The sequence below is a fragment of the Danio aesculapii genome, chromosome 13 (assembly GCF_903798145.1).
Source record: "Danio aesculapii chromosome 13, fDanAes4.1, whole genome shotgun sequence".
Lineage (NCBI taxonomy): Eukaryota > Metazoa > Chordata > Actinopteri > Cypriniformes > Danionidae > Danio > Danio aesculapii.
This window is the reverse complement of record NC_079447.1, coordinates 48,322,151-48,343,556: the sequence shown is the minus strand read 5'-3', so window position 1 is coordinate 48,343,556 and position 21,406 is coordinate 48,322,151. Positions and strand designations below refer to the sequence as shown.

Genomic DNA, 21,406 nt, shown 5'->3' with positions numbered 1-21,406 from the left:
ACATGCCTGCTCTAGGGTAAAGCTCCCAAGACAATATGTCTTTCTAATAAAGCTGTAATGTCAGACAGACATTTTTGGGATGCCACCAAAAGGCAAAAAGTTCAGAAAGAGACTGAAAATAGGGTTTTGTTCACTTTTAGACATGATGAAATCCTAACACAGTCATGCTGAAAAGATTAGTTCACCCAAATGTGAAAATTTACTCACTATTTACACCATTATTTAAAAAAAATCAATAATAAAAAGATTTTTTGAAGAATGGTAAAAGACAGTAACCATTGACTGCCATAGTAGGAAGCACAAACAATATGGAAGTCAATAGTTACCGGTTTGTAACATTTTTCAAAATATCTTCTTCAACAGAAGCAAGAAAGTCTATGTGTTTGTGTGACTAGTGAAGGGTCAGTAAATTTTCATTTTTGTGTGAACTATCCCTTTAAGCTGAAAATGAATATTCTGACACATGAGGGGGAGTAAACAATGAGTAAATTTTCATTTTTTTCATACATCTCTTTAACAGCATCTGGTGTCATAAAAACAAATACATTTTGAAACAAATAAATATTGTTAAAAAAGGTTATATATATATATATATATATATATATATATATATATATATATATATTAATTATTGAACTTAAAAGAACCTGTTGCAGTTCTTCATACACAGCTCCTCCGTGGTATAATTTAAAAAAAGAGAGTCTCCATAAGCTGCAGGTTGCATACAATGATTGTATGAGGATTATTGTAGCTGCACTGATCTAAATAAAATGATAGCCACGCTTCATACTGATGTCTTTGCTGTTTATTTGTTTTCTTTCTCTCTCTCTCTTTGCAGTAGACACCGTGAAAACTACAAGAAATAAAACATATAACATTTAAAATATGCATTTCTCAAAGTCCTTTTCACAGTCTCTCACTTAAATGTCCGCTGATATGCATATGAACACATGCGACAACTCTGAATCCAGTAACATCAGTCTCTACACACAACATCATTCATGTAAACTCACATATTACAACAATATACATAAAACCTAACAGAATTCAAATATAAATTACCCTGTGCGCCCTCTTAGACCATGCAGATTAATGAACTGTTTCTCATGCTCTGTATCGTTGGCTTCTTTTGCCACCATGTCAGTTTCACCCATAATGCAGTGGTCTCGCACTTCACGTAACTCAAAACATGTGATCTGTTATGCTCCAATAGCAACTCTTTCTTTTAAACCCGCAACTACTAACAGTTTCAAGGGTGCACATTCTCTGCTTTGCATTATATTGCATATTATAAGTTTATAACAGAAATTTACATACAAATTATAACAAATTCATTTTAGTTTATAACAAAAAACACAAGTACACACCACTTTGAGAAAAAGTGTCCTTGGCATTTACAATTATTTTTAAAAACATGGTGGTGTAGTGCGTGTGAATTATTCTGGAAGGGTTCGTTTATTTTTTGGTTTGACGAGAACTTTGCTTTGGAGAATTCTCAGAATAACATTTTAAAGTTGCAGGTAAATCCTAGGCTTACTGAGGTATGTTATCAGCCACCTTTGATGAAATATTGCCATAACTGTCTTTTTAATGTATGTTGTGTGGAGCTAGTGTCTGGAATAAAGAGAACAATATATATATATATATATATATATATATATATATATATATATATATATATATATATATATATATATATATATATATATATATATTTAAAACAAAAGCTATGATATTATCACATCTCTGTGTGGAGCATTGGCTCTAATCATACAAAAACCTCACTCAATAATTACAATGAATGGTTTTGCTTTGAAATGTTTTATTTGAGTTTGCTTTCATTTCCTGGAATAAAATCCTAAAATCATGCATAAACTGTTTGAACACTAATTTTGTCCAGCATGATAATGGAATTCCTCCATAAATGGTCCACAGAAAAGAGTTCTCAGCTTCTGAATGTCTAATTTACTTGTTGGATAATGTTTCAGTGTGCGCATTTAAATGTTCTCAATAAGAAATCTACACTGTAATAAAATAGTTGTTGCCTTAAATTTATAAGTTGATTCAAATTAACATTACAAGTAATTTTAACTTACATTAAACTGATTTAAAACATTAAATTGAATCTTTTAATCTTAATTTGAAAAATGAAGCTGAATTTTAATAATCATATTTTAATCTAACTTAATTCTAAGTTTCAAAGTAACACAAAAAAAATAAACAATATTTTTTTTACAGTGCAAATTTAAACATTTCTGTATTTGTGAAGTTGATTGATTAAAGGGGATCTTTTTACAAGATGTAAAATAAATCTCTGATGTCCCTTGAGTGAAGTTTTAGCTAAAAACACCCCAGAAATATAACCCAAAAAGCTTTGATCCAAATTGTTCGTTTTGGTGACTGTTGCTTTAAATTCAAATGAGATTTCAAAAGAGGGCGGAGCTACAAATTCTTGTGCGTCAGCATAGTGGCAGATTGAAAACAGGACTACTGTTATCTCTGTGGAAAACTGAAAATGTGAAAAGAAGAGGGTCAGAAAAATAGGTCCCCTTAAAGCATATTATAAACCTTTTTTTTGTCTTTTCTGTCACACAACAAAAACAACTTTATTTTGTAATATTTAATATGCCTAACCTTGTTGACAAAAAATGTAATTCCTCCATGTTTGTGTCTCTGTCCTGAACAGGTGTCCTCACAGCGGCATTTCCCATCTCATTTCCCATGTTTCGCTCGTGTGGTGAGGTTCCGGCCCAAGGAAACAGCTGTTACTCATTGCCAAAGAGAACTTTGAAGGTCACTCTGCTCATTATCAGTTTGTGCCCACTCAGAAACTTAAACCCTTTTTAGTTATTGAAATTCTTCTATGACTATTCTTCCGTCCCTGTGCTACTCCTCTGGAATAGACAGTTCATAGACAGGGACAGTTCACCCAAAACTGAAAATTCTGTTGTCATTTCACCATTCACTTGATTGTTGAACACAAAACAAGCTATTTTAAAGAAACCGGTAAGAATTGACTTCCAAAGTATTTGTTTTTCCTACAATGGATGTCAATGGATAACGGCCTCTAACATTCTTCAAAATATCTGCTTTTGTGTTCAAAAGAATAAAGAAGCTCAAAGGTTTGCAACCAGTAGATGGTGGGTAAAAAGTGAGTAATTTAGAATTTTGGGGTGAACTACCCCTTTAAATGTACACTTCAAATTTCAATCCAAGTTGTTTTTTATTAACATTTTTCAAAGTATCTGCTTTTGTGTGCTACAGAATAAAGAAGCTCATAAACGTTTGGAACCACTTGAGCTTGAGTAAAAAGTGAGTAATTTAAAAGTTTGGGGTGAACTACTCTTTTAAATGTACACTTCAAATTTCAATTCAAGTTGTTTTTTTAATAACATTTTTCAAAGTATCTGCTTTTGTGTCCAACAGAATAAAGAAGCTCATAAAGGTTTGGAACCACTTGAGCTTGAGTAAAAAGTGAGTAATTTAGAATTTTGGGGTGAACTACCCCTTTAAATGTACACTTCAAATTTCAATTCAAGTTGTTTTTTTATTAACATTCTTTGAAATATCTCCTTTTGTGTCCAACAGAATAAAGAAACTCATAAAGGTTTGGAACCACTCGAAAAAAAATGCTTTTCTTGTTTAGATTTTGTCTTGTTTTAGTATAAATATCTAAAATCTCTCATATCAAGAAGAATTTTCTTGATGAACAACATATTGTCTTGTTTTGAGAAATAATATGTTAATATTAATTGAGTTTTTGCCAATGGGGTAAGCAAAATAATCTTACGTCAAAAGAAAAAACGAGATTAATTTGCTTACCCCATTGGCAGATTGTTTTGCTTGTTTTAAGGAAAAACTCACATTGGCATATTATTTCTCAAAACAAGACAATATGTTTTGCTCGTCAAGAAAATTCTTCTTGATATGAGAGATTTTAGATATTTATACTAAAACAAGACAAAATCTAAACAAGAAAAGCATTTTTTGCAGTGCTCCCTCTAAACAAAATTTATATAATGAAAACTTAAATGTGAAAGAAAAAATACAGTGTGCAATGCTATATACTTTATTTGAGCAGAATACCAAATATAAAGTATACACTAGTTTGTGAATAATGTAGTTTTACTACCTTCAATGGTGCAATTGCATATATTGATGAAGTATTGATACTTTGACTACAAAGTAAGCATAATAAAAATTTTAATTTGCTTTGTGTAAACTAAATATAAATTAAAGATTAAGTAGATTAGTTGATTTAACAAGACAATGTGTCAGTAAACAGGGCGCCTGTTAATAAAGTTTCTAATAACTACCTTTTCTAACAAAGGCAATAATTTTCATAATAAATGAAATGATTACTTACGTGCTGGTCCGCTGAAGCCATGTTTGTTAAGGTGATGATAAGATCACGTGAATTATGGTTCGTCGTTTAATCGGCGTCCAATCCCGGCTAACTTCCGGAAAGGTAGAGTAGCCAATAGCGCTAGAGATAACAAGTGAACCAAGTCCCGCCCCAGGACTGACAAAAATCCAAAATGTTTCGCGCGAGCAGAGAGAAAAACCAGCGAGCGAGCGGAGAGAACTGATCGCGCGCGCGCGCTGTAGGCATGACCTCGCTCGCGAGAGCGTACATCGTGCGCACAGATGAAGAGGTGCGCGCGCGGGACTTGTTTTCTTCGCGCTGGATCAGTTGAGCGCGCGCGTGAAGATCCCCTGTGCGCTCGCGAGCTGTAGTTTTCTCGCATGTAGATCTGTAATCTGCTCACGGTTCACTTCTCCTCGCGCGCAAACATCCCCGCTGCGCTCGATTAATATTGGCATTGATTTGCCGCCATACCTGTCTAGCTTCATAGTTTCATATTTTTATTCTTGCCAAGTCAAATTAAATAATTGTTTAGTTTTTGTTCACATTTTATTTAATAAACTGCATTTGGGTTCTATCAGTCTCCTTCAGCGGACTGCATTACATATATTTTCCTGTGATTGCAGTTAATAGACTAAAGTACGTTAAAACTCTGCAATTAAACCATCTATCTATCTATCTATCTATCTATCTATCTATCTATCTATCTATCTATCTATCTATCTATCTATCTATCTATCTATCCATCCATCCATCCATCCATCCATCCATCCATCCATCCATCCATCCATCCATCCATCCATCCATCCATCCATCCATCCATCCATCCATCCATCCATCCATCCATCCATCCATCCATCTAATTAAACATATAGGTTTGGCCAATAATTATGGTTTTAAAGGTCCTGTGAAATGCTTTGAAATGTGCATTTTTGATGCAATGTTTGACATAATCTCAACTGAAACATGAAGAGAGGGCGGGACATGGAGTAGCCCCAACCCTTTTATAAAAAGCAGCCAATAGTGTTTAGTTTTTATCACAGCTCTGCCAATGAGAGCCGTTGAGATCAAGTGCGTCAAGTGAAAAGCAAATGAGAAGCGTCTTGAAGAGGGCGGGGCATGTCAGACACTAGAGAGCATTTGATTGGTCAGAAGATTTGATGAGAAACTAAAGTATGAGGTGATGAATAGTTGACCCATTTAGGCAGAAGTGACAAACAGCAATCTTTGGATGCTTATATCTTCGAAATGTGAATTTTGTCAATGTTTTGGAGCACACTAGCTCATAGATATCCTTCAGACTAACATACTGAAATTTAAATTATTTTAATTTCACAGAGCCTTTAAATGTATGACTTATTTTTCACATGGGTATTCCCAAAACTGTTCTGGCATGGGAATAGATTCAAACTGGCAGGAATGCTTTATTTTGAAACTGGGTGTCTGACAAAGTGAGGCAAAGCTGACCTAGTAGACACCCTTTGCATGGATCTGTGCCTGATTTAATGTACATCAATCTTAAGGCGGTGGTGCGGGTGATGTATGCATGTCTGGGACCACCCACACATTATAGGACTAACAGCTGGACTCCCAAAGGCCTAATGAACACCTCCTGCATCAGATCTGTATCGATTTCTTTGTTGCGGATCTTTGTAAAACATTACATCAGGCGCGCCGCTAGGTGGGAGGGGGGATGGAGGGGAAGTTAGGACAATTCTAAGGGCCCATACATTTAGGGGGCCCCAAGAGACATTATCAAGGGCCCGTGATCAACCCCCCCCCCATTCTTCACTACTTTCATCCGTGATCACATCCCTACCCCCCCACGCTCTTCACCACTTTTATCCGTGATCACCCCCCTCTTCACTTTCATCAGCGATCAACAACCACCGCCCCCGCTCTTCACTTTCATCCACGATCATACCCCCCCCAGCTCTTTACTTTCATCCGCGATCACCGCGATATGCATTATATATCTACCAAATATTTTCTTATTCACATATTTCTGTCTTGAAAGACATTACAAATATCTCCACATCCTTAAAACAACACATTTTCGAAGCAAAAATTATGTTGTTGCCTCTTAGATGTTTTAGTTTTTTGTGTGTTATGCGGGAATCTATTAAAATGTAGTGATGTTTATATTTGAATTATGTATATAATTGGTTATATAATATAATATAGAACTTTTTAATTCTCTTTACCCTTTCAATATTTGACAAAATAATTAATTTAGAAAAACATTCTCCTTTTAATGAAGGGCCAAACTTTTCCAATGGCGGACAGATCAAGCCCATTCACTTAATGTCTATGAAATACTGCCTTGCAACAACGGTTCTGGCTTCTGATGGTGGTGTAACAGTGTGGGCAAATATTTACTCAGCACTGTTTGGACCTCTAAGTGTTGTTTAAACACCTCAGTCCACCTGAGTATTTTTGCTGACCATGTCCATCTCTATATGACTACATGGCAACTTCCAGCTGGATAATGCAACATGCCACAAAACTCAAATCATCTCAAACTGGTTTCTTGAACAAAACAGAGAGTTTGCTGTACTTAAATTTACTTGAAATTTCACCAGTAATGCTTTAAAACATTTTTTATTGTTAGTTCATGTTAACAGATAAAAAAATGGTGATGATAATAAAAATAACGCAACCCCAAATCAGAAAAAGTTTGGACAGTATGGAAAACACAAGTAAAAAAGAAAGTAGTGATTTCTAAATGCACTTTGACTTGTATTTCATTGCAGACAGTATAACAAACATTATTTAATGTGATCCTCGTGATTTTATTGTTGCTTTTTTCAAAATAAACATTACAATTTTAGTTAATGCAACACATTTCATAAAAAAGTTGTAACAGTAAAGCATTTACCACTTTGTAATGTTGCCATTCCTTTTCACAACACTTAAAAGAGGTTTAGGGACTGAACCAAGTGATTTCAGGTGTAATTTTGTGCCATACTTCTTACAAACAAGTCTTAAGGTAGGCAACAGTACGAGTTTTTCATTGTTGCCTTTTGTGCTTCAAAATGCAGCACACATTCTCTACTGGAGACAGGTCAGGACTGCAGGCAGGCCAGACAAGTACCTGTTTTCGTTTCTAACAAATTTACCAGATTACTAGCTCTAAACTGCTCCTGTCAAAACTTTTTTTGGAAAGTGTTGCAGGTATGAATGACAGGAAAGGATGTATATTTACAAATGAAATAAAGTTGACTGGACAAAGCATGAAATATTTTGTGTTTATGTTGTGTGCAATGAAATACGTGTCAAAGTAAATTTGGAAATCACTACTTTCTTTTTTTATTTGTATTCTCTATACTGTCCAAATATTTTTCTGATTTGGGGTTAGTTGTTATTATTATTATTATTATTATTATTATTAAAGTTTGGTAATGAAAAAAAGATAAAACGATTTAATTCTATAATAATATCTATCTTTTTTAGGCAGCAGCATCATTATCACAGTATTTACATTTACTTCATTCATTCATTCATTCATTCATTTTCTTCAGCTTAGTCAGTTTTTTTTATCAGGGACAGCGGAATGAACGGCCAACTTATCCAGCATATGTTTTAAACAGCAGATGCCCCTCCAGCTGCAACCCAGCACTGGGAAACACCCATTCACACACATACACTACGGCCAATTCAGTTCACCTAAAGCGCATGTCTTTTTGCGCATGTCTTTTTGCGCATGTCTTTTCTGTGTTTTTTCCTGTAGGGGAAACCGGAGCACCCGGAGGAAACCCACACCAACATGGGCAGAACATGCAAACTTTACACAGAAAGACCAACTGACATAGCCTTGGACTCGAACCAGTGACTTTCTTGCTGTGAGGCGACAGTGCTAACCACTGAGCTACCAGGTCACCCCTTTAAATTTACTTATGAAGCGCAAATCTAGTTAGTAATAATTACTGAACTAATTCAAACATCACAAGAACTCAAAAAACATTTTCAAGTACATGTAACTCAATTGATTCATAATGAATCCATTAGACCAGGAGTGCCCAAACTTAGTCTTGGAGGGCCGGTGTCCTGCATATTTTAGTTCCAATCTCACTTAAACACACCAAAACCAGATAATCAAGCTCTTTCTAGGTATACTAAAACTTCCAGGCAAGTGTGTTGAAGGAAGTTGGAGCTAAACTATGCAGGACACCGGTTCTCCAGGACCGAGTTTGGACACCCCTGCCTTAGATTTTTGAGAGACATTTTACCTCCTCCTTTTAAACCCTGATTAGGCTGGATATGTACAGTGCTAAGCAGACTATAAATGGAATAACAAACAGGGGATTGCCAGCTTAGATGAGACTTTCTGAAAACACGATCATGTCTCGAGGCGCAGCTCTGTCCCTTTTTTTTCCAATCTTAATTCCCAAAGGTCTGCATTGAGGAACACATAAAACAATAGGAACCGTTCCGGAAGGCATTCCCTGACTAGGATTTCATTTTTCATCCTTTAGGTATCTTAAGATATTAGTTTTAATATCTGTCATGGCTTTATTTGACAAAGGTCAGCTGTCACGGCTCCCTTATGTGTGTTGATCCAGTGCACTGCATTGGTTACTTCACTAATCCGCATAGTACTCGTGCCTCAGGTATCAGGGGTGGAAATGTGTCACCTATGGAAGTAGGTTATAAGTCTAACAGCTTCATTTCTCTCTGCTTTAGCGACTGTATTGTTACCAGCCTGGCTTCTCTCCAGCACTTCAATTGAAAGAAGTTTGCGTTATTGAATTTCATCTAGAAGAGATATTATAACCTCAAAAGGTAATGCTACCTCTAGGCCCTCCCTTGAGTGTATGATCGTCTCGCTGTGCCTTATTCTGTCTGAGAGAGTCAACAATAGCCATTTGCTTGAGACCAGCGGAGACACCTTTTTCAGACAACTGTTTACATCAGTCCACTCCCAGGGAACAACCTCTCGAACCCACTGTGTGGATCTCAGGTGAACAACAGGTGCAGGTGCCAAGACAGAGTCAGCGTCGTAGGATGAATGCAATGGTAATTTAATCCATAGGGAATATATTAGTAGTAATGAACTCATGTGTGCATTAATAACTCCTGGTGATTTAAGATGTGCACAGATAAACAACAGGATTCTCATAACTCTCTGTTGGGTGGGTGCTACCATGACAGTTACAGTTAGTTTAAGCGCTGTGATTTTTTTTTTCTCTTTGTCAAATATTACCTAAATGATGTTTAACAGAGCAAGGAATTTTTAGCAGTATGACTGATAATATTTTTTCTTCTGGAGAAAGTCTTATTTGTTTTATTTCGGCTAGAATAAAGCTGTTTTTTTATTTTTTAAAAAACACAACTCTGACAGGACACCGGGAACGCGCGACAGACTGGAAGGAAACAGAGATTAGGTAAGTACAAGAGACGAGTCTAAATGATTGTGAATACCAGGAGGTACTCTCTATGAGTCCGCTTCGTAGGAACGAGACCGTTTGTAGTGAGTTGGAGTGATTGGGTGCAGCTGTGTGTGATTAGTACTCAGGTGATGATGCTCGTTGCGTGATGCTGGTGGAAGAGCCTGGCCAATCTGTGACAATATGGTTAATATTGTCCAAACACCACAATAAATAAAACCCCTTTTCAAAGGGTTCCTAGCACAACAAAAGGGTACCAAAAGGCGGAGTCAGACGCACAGATGAACAATATTAGTTTACTGAGAAATGTCACTTAGCGCGTACACAAGCAGAAAAATAAAAACGAAAGAAGCGCCATTTTTAAATACAGCCAAGTCATTACACCTTAATAAGATATAATAACAAGCCATAGTCGACCCGAGCTTAAACGAACCTTGTCGTCGTCTTGATGAACAGCCACAAAGCCAAGAAGAAGAGCAGAATCTTCCGTATGTCCTCTTGTTGATTATGAAGCCGTCTAAAAGCCTGAGTGGTTTCACTTTCTCCAGAGAGCTTGCGATCGCTCGGCGCGCTTCTATATTTAAAAGTGCGAACTTCTTGAACTGATGATAATAAGCGATTCTGACATCCCATCCTTTCACAAACAAACAAACAAACGTGAGAGCAAAGCACAAAAAACCAAGGAGAAGCAGGAAAAAACAAAGGAGCAAATAATTCTTTATCTGCAACCTAAAAGATGAACAAACTGCCCTGTTTAACTATTATCATCACCTTTTGGACTACTATGAACTCAGAATGACAGAATTACTCTCTAACAAGAGGTTATATGTGCTGGTGAAGATTTAATATGCAGATTAGAGGTTTGCACGGACTGTGGGCTATATGTTGAGTGTTGTTTTTAAGCCCAAATAAAGACTAAATGTATGCTGTAGTTTTCCTGTAATCGGTAACATATCGGAGACTATAAGGCTCTGTATGTGTTCATATATGTTGCATTTATTTATTTATTTTATATAATTGCAGACGTTACATTAGGCAGTTTTGGCTGTATCATTGATCCCATTTATACACAAGTATTTATGTGTGTAAAGCATCTGTTTTGTGAGAAGTGCTTCTCAAATGATATTTGAACGACCCGTACAGCTTTACTTTGACATTTCTTTAAGCGAGAATGACGTCGACTGAAACTTTCTGTCGTACACCACAACCAACGGTACCCTTTTGGCAGTGGAAGTGCAAGCCTGATAAAGGTCACCTGTACCGACCCATACCGTACCACAGTATGAAACGAGCCATAAGTAGTAAGTATTTCCAAAACAAAAAATGCTGGGTTCCAACACAGCTTCTTCATATTGTCTTGACACAAATGGATTAAGTTTTTACAGATTTAAGTGGATTGAACATAAAAAAATTAAGTTGTCCAATGAAAAACTTAAAGAACTGAGTTGATTCAGCTCATTTTAAATAAGTAGTTTAAACAAGCAACTAGAATAATTTGAGTGTACATTAATTACAGTACTTAAAGGGCACCTATGGTAAAAAATCTACTTTTCAAGCTGTTTGGACAGATATATGTGCATGTATGGTTTATAGACTACCATATTGGGGTGATATAAGCACACCCAGTGCTTTTTTTTTCAATTTAACAGCATAAAAAACGGTGGACCAATTGGAGCGGTTTTCAAACCGACCGCAACTTTACGTAGGAGTGCGGTCCCCCCGCCCACCAATATTGATTGACAGGCGCGTCATCATATCCTCAGTTTGTTGATTCACGTCCGCCATTTTCAGCGGGAGTCGAAGCCATATCACTAAAGGAACACGCTAGCTCTATTTTTAGATGCAAGGCTCATTGGGCTCAACACAAGATCAATATTCTCCACATTATCGCTCTAATCGGAATTATTGGTTGTATCTTTAGGTGGGTTTGCAAACATGTGTACTTCTCATTGAGTCTACCTTATACTTCAGCCGTTTGCATTTCTCGCGATCACAGAAGCTCCCTGTGATCTTAACTAGGTGCTGCTGTACCTGACGCAGCGCCATGCATTTTAGAATTCTAAACATCGGTTTCTATCACGGTACACACAACGGCGCGACGATTCGGGACTCTTCATGTTTCTGCCGCGCCACAGAGAGTGTCTGGTGTGCCGTGTCGCGGCTTCGAGCGACGCATCCCGTGCCTCAGTCAAAGTTAATTCCAGTGTGCGTGGTTATTAGTCTCGGTGTACAAGCTCGGCACTTGAAACTAGCACACAGTTGGCTGTAAAACTATACAAAGACACAAATGATTTTGTACTCTCTGCTTGGTATGTGTCCGAGTTGTATATGTACGACTTCTGTGTCTGCCTGTCAGACTCTGTTGCAAACACAGAGCGGGTGAGCTCATGGCTCCGCCCCTTGTTACGTTGGGCGGGAAGCCGAAACTAGTCTACATGTGAAGCAACACACCCATAAATCAGCGAGCTGTGGACACGCCCCCAACATGACACTTTTTAACACATTATAATAAAACAATCTGAATTGTGTTTTGAACTGAACCTAAACTGGCACACTCAGAAGAACCATAATATTAATATTAAATCATAAAAAAGAGGTAAACTATGTGCCCTTTAAGCACAAATCAATCATCAACACATTGACAATACATTTTTTAAGGTAAGTGATTGCAAATAATTGATATGTGCTGAATTTAAACAAACAAATTAGGTTGAACATTACTAAACTTAATTTGTTTCAGTTCAGCCCATACAAAATGGCTAGCAACCCCTTACCTTAAAAAAAAAAAGAGTAAATCCATTCAATCATTATTTTCAGTGAACCCAAGAACCAGTTCAAAAATGTGTACTGTATTAGCGACAATGCAAACGACAGATGACTCTCTTCATTCGCACTGTGCAGCAGACTTCTGGTGGTGTTGCTCAGCAGATGGAGGTGTTACCCCATCACTGCCATGCTCACAGAGGCAGGAGCCTGCTCAGGTTTCATTCCCAACAGTGGCAGTCTGCGCCTCATGTCTGAGCGTGCCAATGTAAATCGCTGTAAACATTAGCTCTTAGGCTAACATTGCAGAGTGTTTTCAGCTCTTAACATTTCCAGTAAGCAGCTACCGCCACCGCTGCTATTAAAAATGCATGCTGAAGAAGGAAGTCCTTCAATTTGTCAGATCGTGTCGACCAACAGATGGATCAGGCGGTCGCTATGAAGGAAGCTAATATGTCTTAAGGCAAACTCTTAATATTTAGTTAAATACGCTGACAAAGGTTAATAGGAGACGGAAAAGGGAGTTTGTTAGTATGTTGTCACCAGCAATCAGTTTTGATGGCTATGTGAAGGGTCACTTTCACCACTGATTAGTTCTTAACATTCATTCATTCATTTTCTTTTTGGCTTAGTCCCTTTATTAATCTGGGGTCGCCACAGCAGAATGAACCGCCAACTTCTCTGGCACATGTTTTACACAGCGGATTTCCTTCCAGCTGCAACCCATCTCTGCGAAACATCCACACACACTTATTAGCCGCATTTCCACTATCGGGCCAGTGCGAGCCAGGGCTTTAATCGGGCCAGGCCGGGCCAATAGCCCGGGAGGTTGAGAAATGAGGCTGAAATCATGTCGCGTTTCCACTGTCTGGCTAGTTGCTCGCAGCGCGTCACGCAAACACCGCCCCCAGAACATCCCCCGAATCAAACGTCACACAACCCGCCCACTTCAGCGGGAACAAAAAACTCAAATTATAACCACAAACACAACCTGGCATCACTACGAGAGCTGGAAGATGGAGAACACCGAAGCGATTGCTTTTTTACTGTTTGTGGTCTGTTGGTGTAAGGCCAGACAGCGATCCCTGGATAAGGACATTCGAGTTCGGCGGCATTTAACGCCGTCTATTTGCCTCTGAACATTTTCCTCGGCCCAAATGTTCAGAAGAGCCCTGGTGTCCTCAACTGACCAGTACTGTCTGCTATCCATTTTTTCTTCTTCTTAGTGAGTTGATCAAGCGCAATAGCAAAACAAATGTAAGGGAAGAAAGCATCTTGTCTCCTCTTTACCTGACAGGAAAACTCCGCCTTTGTACGTAACCCCGCCCCGAAGCCCCAGTTGGCCCTCCTTGGCCCAAGGTATTCGGCGGGCCGAAAAAGGCCGGACGCTGGCCCCAAGGAAGCCCCGCTTTGGCCCGATTAAGCCCCGGAAGTGATAGTGGAAACGCGACTGGCCTTGGCTCGCCCTGGCTCGCTCGCTTTAGGCGCGATAGTGGAATTGCGGCTATTCACTACGGACAATTTAGCCTACCCAATTCACCTGTACCACATGTCTTTGGACTGTGGGGGAAACCAAAGCACCCGGAGATAATCCACGCGAACACAGGGAGAACATGCAAACTCCAGACAGAAACACCAACTGACCCAGCCGAGGCTCGAACCAGCAACCTTCTTGCTGTGAGGCAACAGCACTACCTACTGCACCACTGCATTGCCTAATTCTTAACATAGTTTTGTAAAAGGTTGCCAGCGTAGGCATATTTGGATGTTTTTAAGTGATGATTGGGATGCAGTTCAACAAATTCATCTGAAAAATCAACCTTCTGCCACTTTTCCAAATGATCAACTAGAAGTCAAGTTATTATTTGTTGCTTCTACAACTGGGATCAACGACAAGACTTTAGTCAGGGTAGTGTATATTTTGCAGTTTTTTTTTTTGAGTGAGCTCACTTACTATACACTACATCCACTTATGCTAATGGTCTGTTGAACGCTTGATACTGATTGGCTGGTAAACATTCTAGCACTGCTAAGCTTGTTCCTAGCAGGTTTTGACCACATGAGGGCGCATGTCCAACGAAATGTTTTTGTTTTGCAGCGCTGAAAACTGCAGTGCTCTTCCAAAAACGCTCAGTTGTGAGCAATGCTCCAACTGTCTGAACATTCTCAGTGTCTAAAAATGCTTCTGGCATTCTAAAAATGATGCGTTTCTTTTAGAACAGAACAAAACAAACACAAAAAACCCAATCAGCCAACACAGGGTAATTGTGAATACATAGCCAGGAATACATTTCTGGAGAGCGCAAATTATGTAGCCAGAGATACGTATGACTTGGTATGGGATGTCTTTTAAACGTGCGCTACAGGGCGTATGGCGCCAGCTTCTGTTCCTTTTCGCGCTACCGGCTGACCACTTACCTTAGTGTGGACGGCTTTTCTGCTGTTACCAGTTTGTCCAGTGGCTCGTCGCGTACGTTGGATGACTTGAGACGCAGAGCGCAGCCGATGGCGGGATTTGGGTTTGAGAAATTTCAGAACTGAAAAAGCATACACAGCGCCCTCTGGTGGAGTCGCGAAAACAAAAAGCAAAAAATGTATCTCCTGGGATGTATTTTGCTCTCTCCAGAAATGTATACCGATGTACGTATTCATAATGAGCCTACGATTGCAATCAGCTCGTGAATTAACACTTGGTTGACAAACGCCCTTACACTTCTACAGTATATTACTACTCGAAATTCCACAGCTACGATTGTCAAAAATCAAATCTAATGTTTGCTATTCCTAGTCATTCACTCATAGCCAACACTGTAAAAAAATGCTGGTTCCACACAATCCTTCATGTTGTCCCAATGCAGATCATTTAAGTTAACTTAATGGTTTCTACAATTTTAAGTTGATTGAACATAAAACTATTGGGCTCTCCCCCCAAAAAACCTTCAAGATTTGTGTTGTTTCAGCTCATTTTAAATAAGTAGTTAGAATATTCATTCATTCATTTTCTTTTCGGCTTAGTCCCTTTATTAATCAGGGGTTGCCACAGCTGAATGAACCGCCAACTTATCTAGCATATGTTATTACCCAGCGGATGCCCTTCTAGTCGCAACCTATAACTGGGAAACACCCATACACTCGTGCATTCACACACTACGGACAATTTAGCTTATTCAGTTCACTCTACTGCATGTCTTTGGACTGTGGGGGAAACCGGAGCACCCGGAGGAAACCCACGCGAACATGAGGAGAACATGCAAACTCCACACAGAAATGACAACTGACCCAGCCGAGGCTCAAACCAGCGACCTTCTTGCTGTGAGGCGTCAGCGCTACCCACTGCGTTACCTTTTCACCCGTAGTAACAAACAATATAATTTTTTTAGATTAAATTATAACACAGTTGCAGAAAAATGGTTACTGTCACATTGCAAAATAAGGTGAATAGACTACAGATTCACTTAATAAGTATTTTTTTAAATACTTGCCAATAACACTCATGATCACCAGCGATCATACTCCCGAGATCGCTTGATCTCACACGCATTCACATGGACTACAACTTATGGACTACATATTCAGTCATGCCACACACACACACACACCTGCTTCAAGTCTCCACTGATTAGACTCCCACAGCTGATGCAGCTTCTGGACTGATTACACACACCACTTTAACAGCACACACTGTGTTTTCTGTAAAGTGACAATACAACGCGTTACTCCTAGTCTTGTTTTCCCGTGTTTTGACCTTAGCCTAGTTTGTCTTTTTGTCCCTGTCTGCCGCCTGCCTTCCGACCTCTCGCCTGTTATAGTGACTACGATTCTGGGTTGCCTTTATACATCTGTTTGCACCTGTGTTGACCTTTGCTTGCCTGACTTTGAATAAACCTGCACATAGATCCTAACTTCAGTTGTCTCTGTCACTCCTCGTGTTACACACTGAGTTTACACTCAAAAAATGTAATTTGCTGCTTGTTCAAACAACTTATTTAAAATGAGCTGAAACAACACAATTTTTGAGTTTTCTTTGGATCTTTTAAAAACCTTTGATCTTGAGCCATGGCTGCGTTCAAAATGGCATAAATGTTTTCAAAGTGCACTGCGAAGGGAATGCAATTGTCAATCTGAAGATTGCTGAAACTGAACTAAAAATACTTTGAAAGCAAATTACACCTAAGAGAGATCACTTTAATGTTTCTTTTTTGTTTAAATCATTCCAAGTTTAAATGTTAGAATGTTCGAAACGAATAGGGCATAGGGGGGATAACTGGAAATAGAACACAACCAGGAACTAGGTGTAGTTGCAAGCGTACAAATTTGTAGTGATGGTGAAATGAAGCTTTCTGAACCAGTGAAGCGCTCGACTCAATTGTGTCGGAAAAAGATTTGTTACTCGAAGCTATCTAAATCACTGCTCGATGAGGACCTCTTCTGGTTAAAGTGTGGGAAAGCAATAATGTCAAATGTTCACAACTGACCAACTCATTCATGTAGAACAACAACAGTAATATAAACAAATTACTCTAGCTTTTACACATAAGGTTTGTTTCATTACACGACTGATGACTGTAGTTAAATCCAAGGTATTCAAAAGTATTTACATTTATCATATTACAACTTGTCCCGTTCCAAGCGGGGATCGAACCAGCAATTCCTGCATGGGAGGCGAATGCTCTAAGGAGAAGGCTATGTGAGTAATGCTTTCAGGTTGCGCTCGCCAGCTGGCCCCCATTGAACACTACGATATGCAGTGGTTTTCTTTAAAGATAGTTGTAAAAAAATACGTTAAAACACTTCAGCATGCTTCAAAACCTTTTTACTATGAATTACTATTGTATTTTAGTTTAATTACTGGTGTGTGGGACCTGTGCAGTGCTTTGAAACATTAGAAATGTATGTAATCAACGCCTAATCTCTCACTCTATACACTTTACAAACCCATGGGGGTGTTTAAACCTTTGAATCAAAATTCGAAGCGGTCACGTGGGTATAGGCGAAAATGAAGCTTCGGACGTCACTGATCACGTGATGATGGCGAAATGAATCAAGCTCCGGCACACTGCTTCACTGCGAGATGTATCGTTTTTTTAAAACATGCTTCGAAGCCACGACGCACAATGTCACTTCTTTACAAATTTGCGACGCAGTTTGAGAATGTTTGTTGGAACGATGGATTTGGGTAGCGGCAAATCACCAAACTAAGTTTGCACTGACGGAATGTGCAAGCTTGATTGGCTAACGATGGTTTGTACCCCTGGGCGACATTGCAGTTTGGATCAGAAGTGCCGAAAGCTGACCACTTACTCTTTACACACTCAAAAAAAAGACTCTTTGTTCAAACTACTTAATTGATAACTTAACAGATAACGTAATTGTTTTATGTTCAATCAACTTACAGTAAATTTGTAAAAAACTAATAAGGTGAATTAATTCCTTCATATTGTCTCAACACAAATCGATTGTGGGGAACCCAGCATTTTTACACTTTAGGTCACAATTCATGCTATTTACTACTGGCTTATTACCTGCTTAATTTTAGGATATGAACTGTTTATTAGTAGATATATACTTCCCAAGAACTGTACTTATCCAGAGCGAGCAGAAGGGCTGCCAAAATCACTCTGGACCCCTCACACCCAGCACACTGCCTCTTTGAACTTTTACCTTCTGGTCGACGCTACAGAGCACTGCGCACCAGAACAGCCCGACACAGAAACAGTTTCTTCCCTCAGGCAATCCATCTCATGAACACTTGATGATAATAATTGCGAAACCAACATCACTACTTGCCATACACTTTTATACACATATACACTTATTTAACAACACACTTTACATGCCAGTTTGCACATAACAGCTGCACATATAACTTTGTATATAGTAATAAACACGTACATACACTTGTCAATCTGTATATTTGCACTCACTACTTACTTCTATTTTTAAAAATATATTTATTATCTGTTTTTTGTCCTGTCTCTGTTATTCTGTTGCACTGTAGAAGCTCTGTCACGAAAACAAATTCCTAGTATGTGTGAACATACCTGGCAATAAAGCTCTTTCTGATTCTGATTTCTGATAAAGTATGACATCCCTAATCCTAACCAATACTTAAACCCAATTACTACCTTACTAGCTATTAATAAACAGTGAATTATTAGTTTATTAAGCTGGAAGTGTGTTTTTAATGGTTTGTTAGTATCATGAATTGTGACCTAAATTAAAGTGTTACCTACTTGCCCTGTGATATGCAATTTAAAAATGGTAACCATCTGGTACCATACATCAAAGTGTTACGGTATTGCAATCTTCTTCTTTTACTGAATGAGTAGCACGCAACCACAGTGGATGTAACCGTAGACAGTAGAAGCAGGTGCCATAACAAATCTTAGCTCCGAGTCGGAGCGGTGGAACTCATGTGCGTGTCTGTGTGCCATTACAAACAACAAAGAGGAGTCCAAACATTCAGGCACTGCTGTTCAGCCCATGTTTTGGCCACCGCACAGGATCCTGTGGTGGAGATGTCAGAGGTTGAGTCAGCACAGAGACACGCCGCTGGTCTGCTCAGAGAGAAAGCAAAATCTAGTTATTGAAGGAGACCTGGAAAGTGTGCATGTGCGCAATTGTATGGTTTCAAGTTAAGGTTTAACTCCATAACAACTCTCGACTTGGTTGCTACTTTCGCATTGTCAGACCGTTGACTGTTGCAGCATGAAATCTGGGCTGCGTTTTTCAAACATTGACGTAACGCATGACTGAACTACCATAGTACTATGCATCGTTTGGGAGAAGAATGATGAGAACGAGTTGCTTTGTCGCAAATCCATTGTTTTAACCACGTTAGTTAACATAAAATGTCCATAATGACGTTCTAAACGGGGTGGAGTAGCGAAATCTTTACAGAAAAAACAAATAATTATTATTTTTTTTGCAAATTATATTGTTTTACATGTACACACACACATTTTTTATTTTTAAAAATCCAATTTTAGGCTAGTTTTGGTAAAAACATGCTCTTGATTTCCATATTAATTTACATGTAAATGTTTATATTTAATATATTATATATAATATATGCAAATGGCAAATATAAGGGCAATGTTTTCTTTAAAATATTATGAATATTCCATATTCTAAAACATAAAACCACTTAGAAAAAGCTAACGCGTATTCGAATCTCATATATAAACCATATAAATCGTTAATAGTTAATCGTTAATTTATGGTAGACTATTTATTAAGAAATACTACTTAATTTATTATTAATTTATTATTATTATTAATTTATTATTAGATAGGATATTATTTATTTATTTATTTTCTGAAAAGCCTACTTTTACAATCTTGACTCATTCAAACCACTGCAGAAATGTTTATAGGCCAATGTCATATACAGTACAGATACTTTTCTTAATTAATAGCCATTAACTAATGGCCTTAATTAATAGCCATTACTATAAATTAAAACGATCAACGTATGCTATATATTTTGTTTTCAAAAGCTTTGGAGGCATAACATAAATTCCTCTTTTAAATAATAGGTCACCATACATCATGAGCCACGGCTGTGTTTAAAATGGCATAAATGTTTTCAAAGTGCACTGCGAAGGGAATGCGATTGTCAATCTGAAGATCGCTGAAACTGAACTGTAAAAATACTTTAAAAGCAAATTAAACCTAAGAGACTTTAATGCTTTTTTTGTTTAAATCATTCCAAGTTTAAATGTTGGAGCGTTCAAAATGAATAGGGCATAGGGGGGATAACTAGAACACAACTAGGAACTATGCTTCTAACTACAGCACTGGAGGTGTAGCTGCAAGCGGACAAATTTGCAACGCAGTTTGAGAATGTTTGTTGAAATGATGGATTTGGGAAACGTCAAATCAACTAACTAAGTTTGTAACAATGGAACGAGCAACTTTGATTGGCTAATGATGGTTTTTGGAAATGCACCCCTGGGCGACATTGCAGGTGAAGTGCCGAAAGCTGACCACTTACTGTTTACACTTTTAAAAAAAGGCATTTGCTCTTTGTTCAAACTACTTATTAATAAAAAGAGGTGACATAACACAATTCTTGTGTTTTTTTTTTAGATAACTTAATTGTTTTATGTTCAATTCACTTAAATTTGTAAAAACTAAGTTAACCTAATTCCAACACAGGCTCATTGTGAAAACATACCCCCATATACATTTCTGGAGAGTGCAAATTTACTTCTCTATTTTATTTTTTGCCTTAGCTTTTGTCTTGCCTGCTTTCTGGAACCGTTCTTCACCGGACTCAAACCCCATCATCTCAGTCACCTCCTCTGAATCTCAAGTCTGCCAACGTTTGCAGCGAGCCACTTGGGAAACTGGAAACAGTGGAGGTTACACGGAGGTAAGCAGTCAGCTAGTAGCACTAAAAGAAACTGAAGCCATTTGCGGCGTCACAATGCCTCATAGCATTGGTTTTCAAGACGAAATGCAGCCATACGTACAACCCAGGCTCATTCTGAGAACGTAGTCCCGGGGACGTTTCTGGAGACAGCGAAATACGTCCCAGTTTTTGTTTTCGCGAGTCCGCGAGAGGTCGCTGTGCGCGCTTTTTCCCGCGCCGTTCTCGCGTAAACCCTCTGCAGGCCGCTGTCGAACGACCTTCCGCCTGTCTGCCTGGATGACAGAATGATTGACCATGCGACCGGCCAATCGGCGGGCTGACCCACCCTCCTCCGTCCCTTAAACCCAACCAACGACGATTCACAAAAGCCGTCCAGAAAAAGAAAAGCCCTCGTCTGATTTTTACCACGTTTTCGGATTTTGACCACATTCTCACCCTGTGATGAACTTGTTCGCTTAATTTTTTGGATTTTGTTTTTGTTTTCTTACCTGATTTCTGGAACCGCTCTTCCCC

At 38.5% G+C, this 21,406-nt stretch overlaps 1 protein-coding gene across 1 annotated transcript in view; it reads left to right on the top strand.

Moving 5' to 3' along the window:
* c1d (C1D nuclear receptor corepressor) overlaps positions 1 to 3,136 on the top strand; it is a 33,608-nt gene extending 30,472 nt beyond the window's left edge. Inside the window, exon 5 of the mRNA XM_056471578.1 lies at positions 2,687 to 3,136. Coding sequence (XP_056327553.1) covers positions 2,687 to 2,791 — 105 coding nt within the window. The 3' untranslated portion in view covers positions 2,792 to 3,136. The remainder of the gene's footprint in view (positions 1 to 2,686) is intronic.
* The last annotated feature ends 18,270 nt before the right edge of the window (positions 3,137 to 21,406 follow it).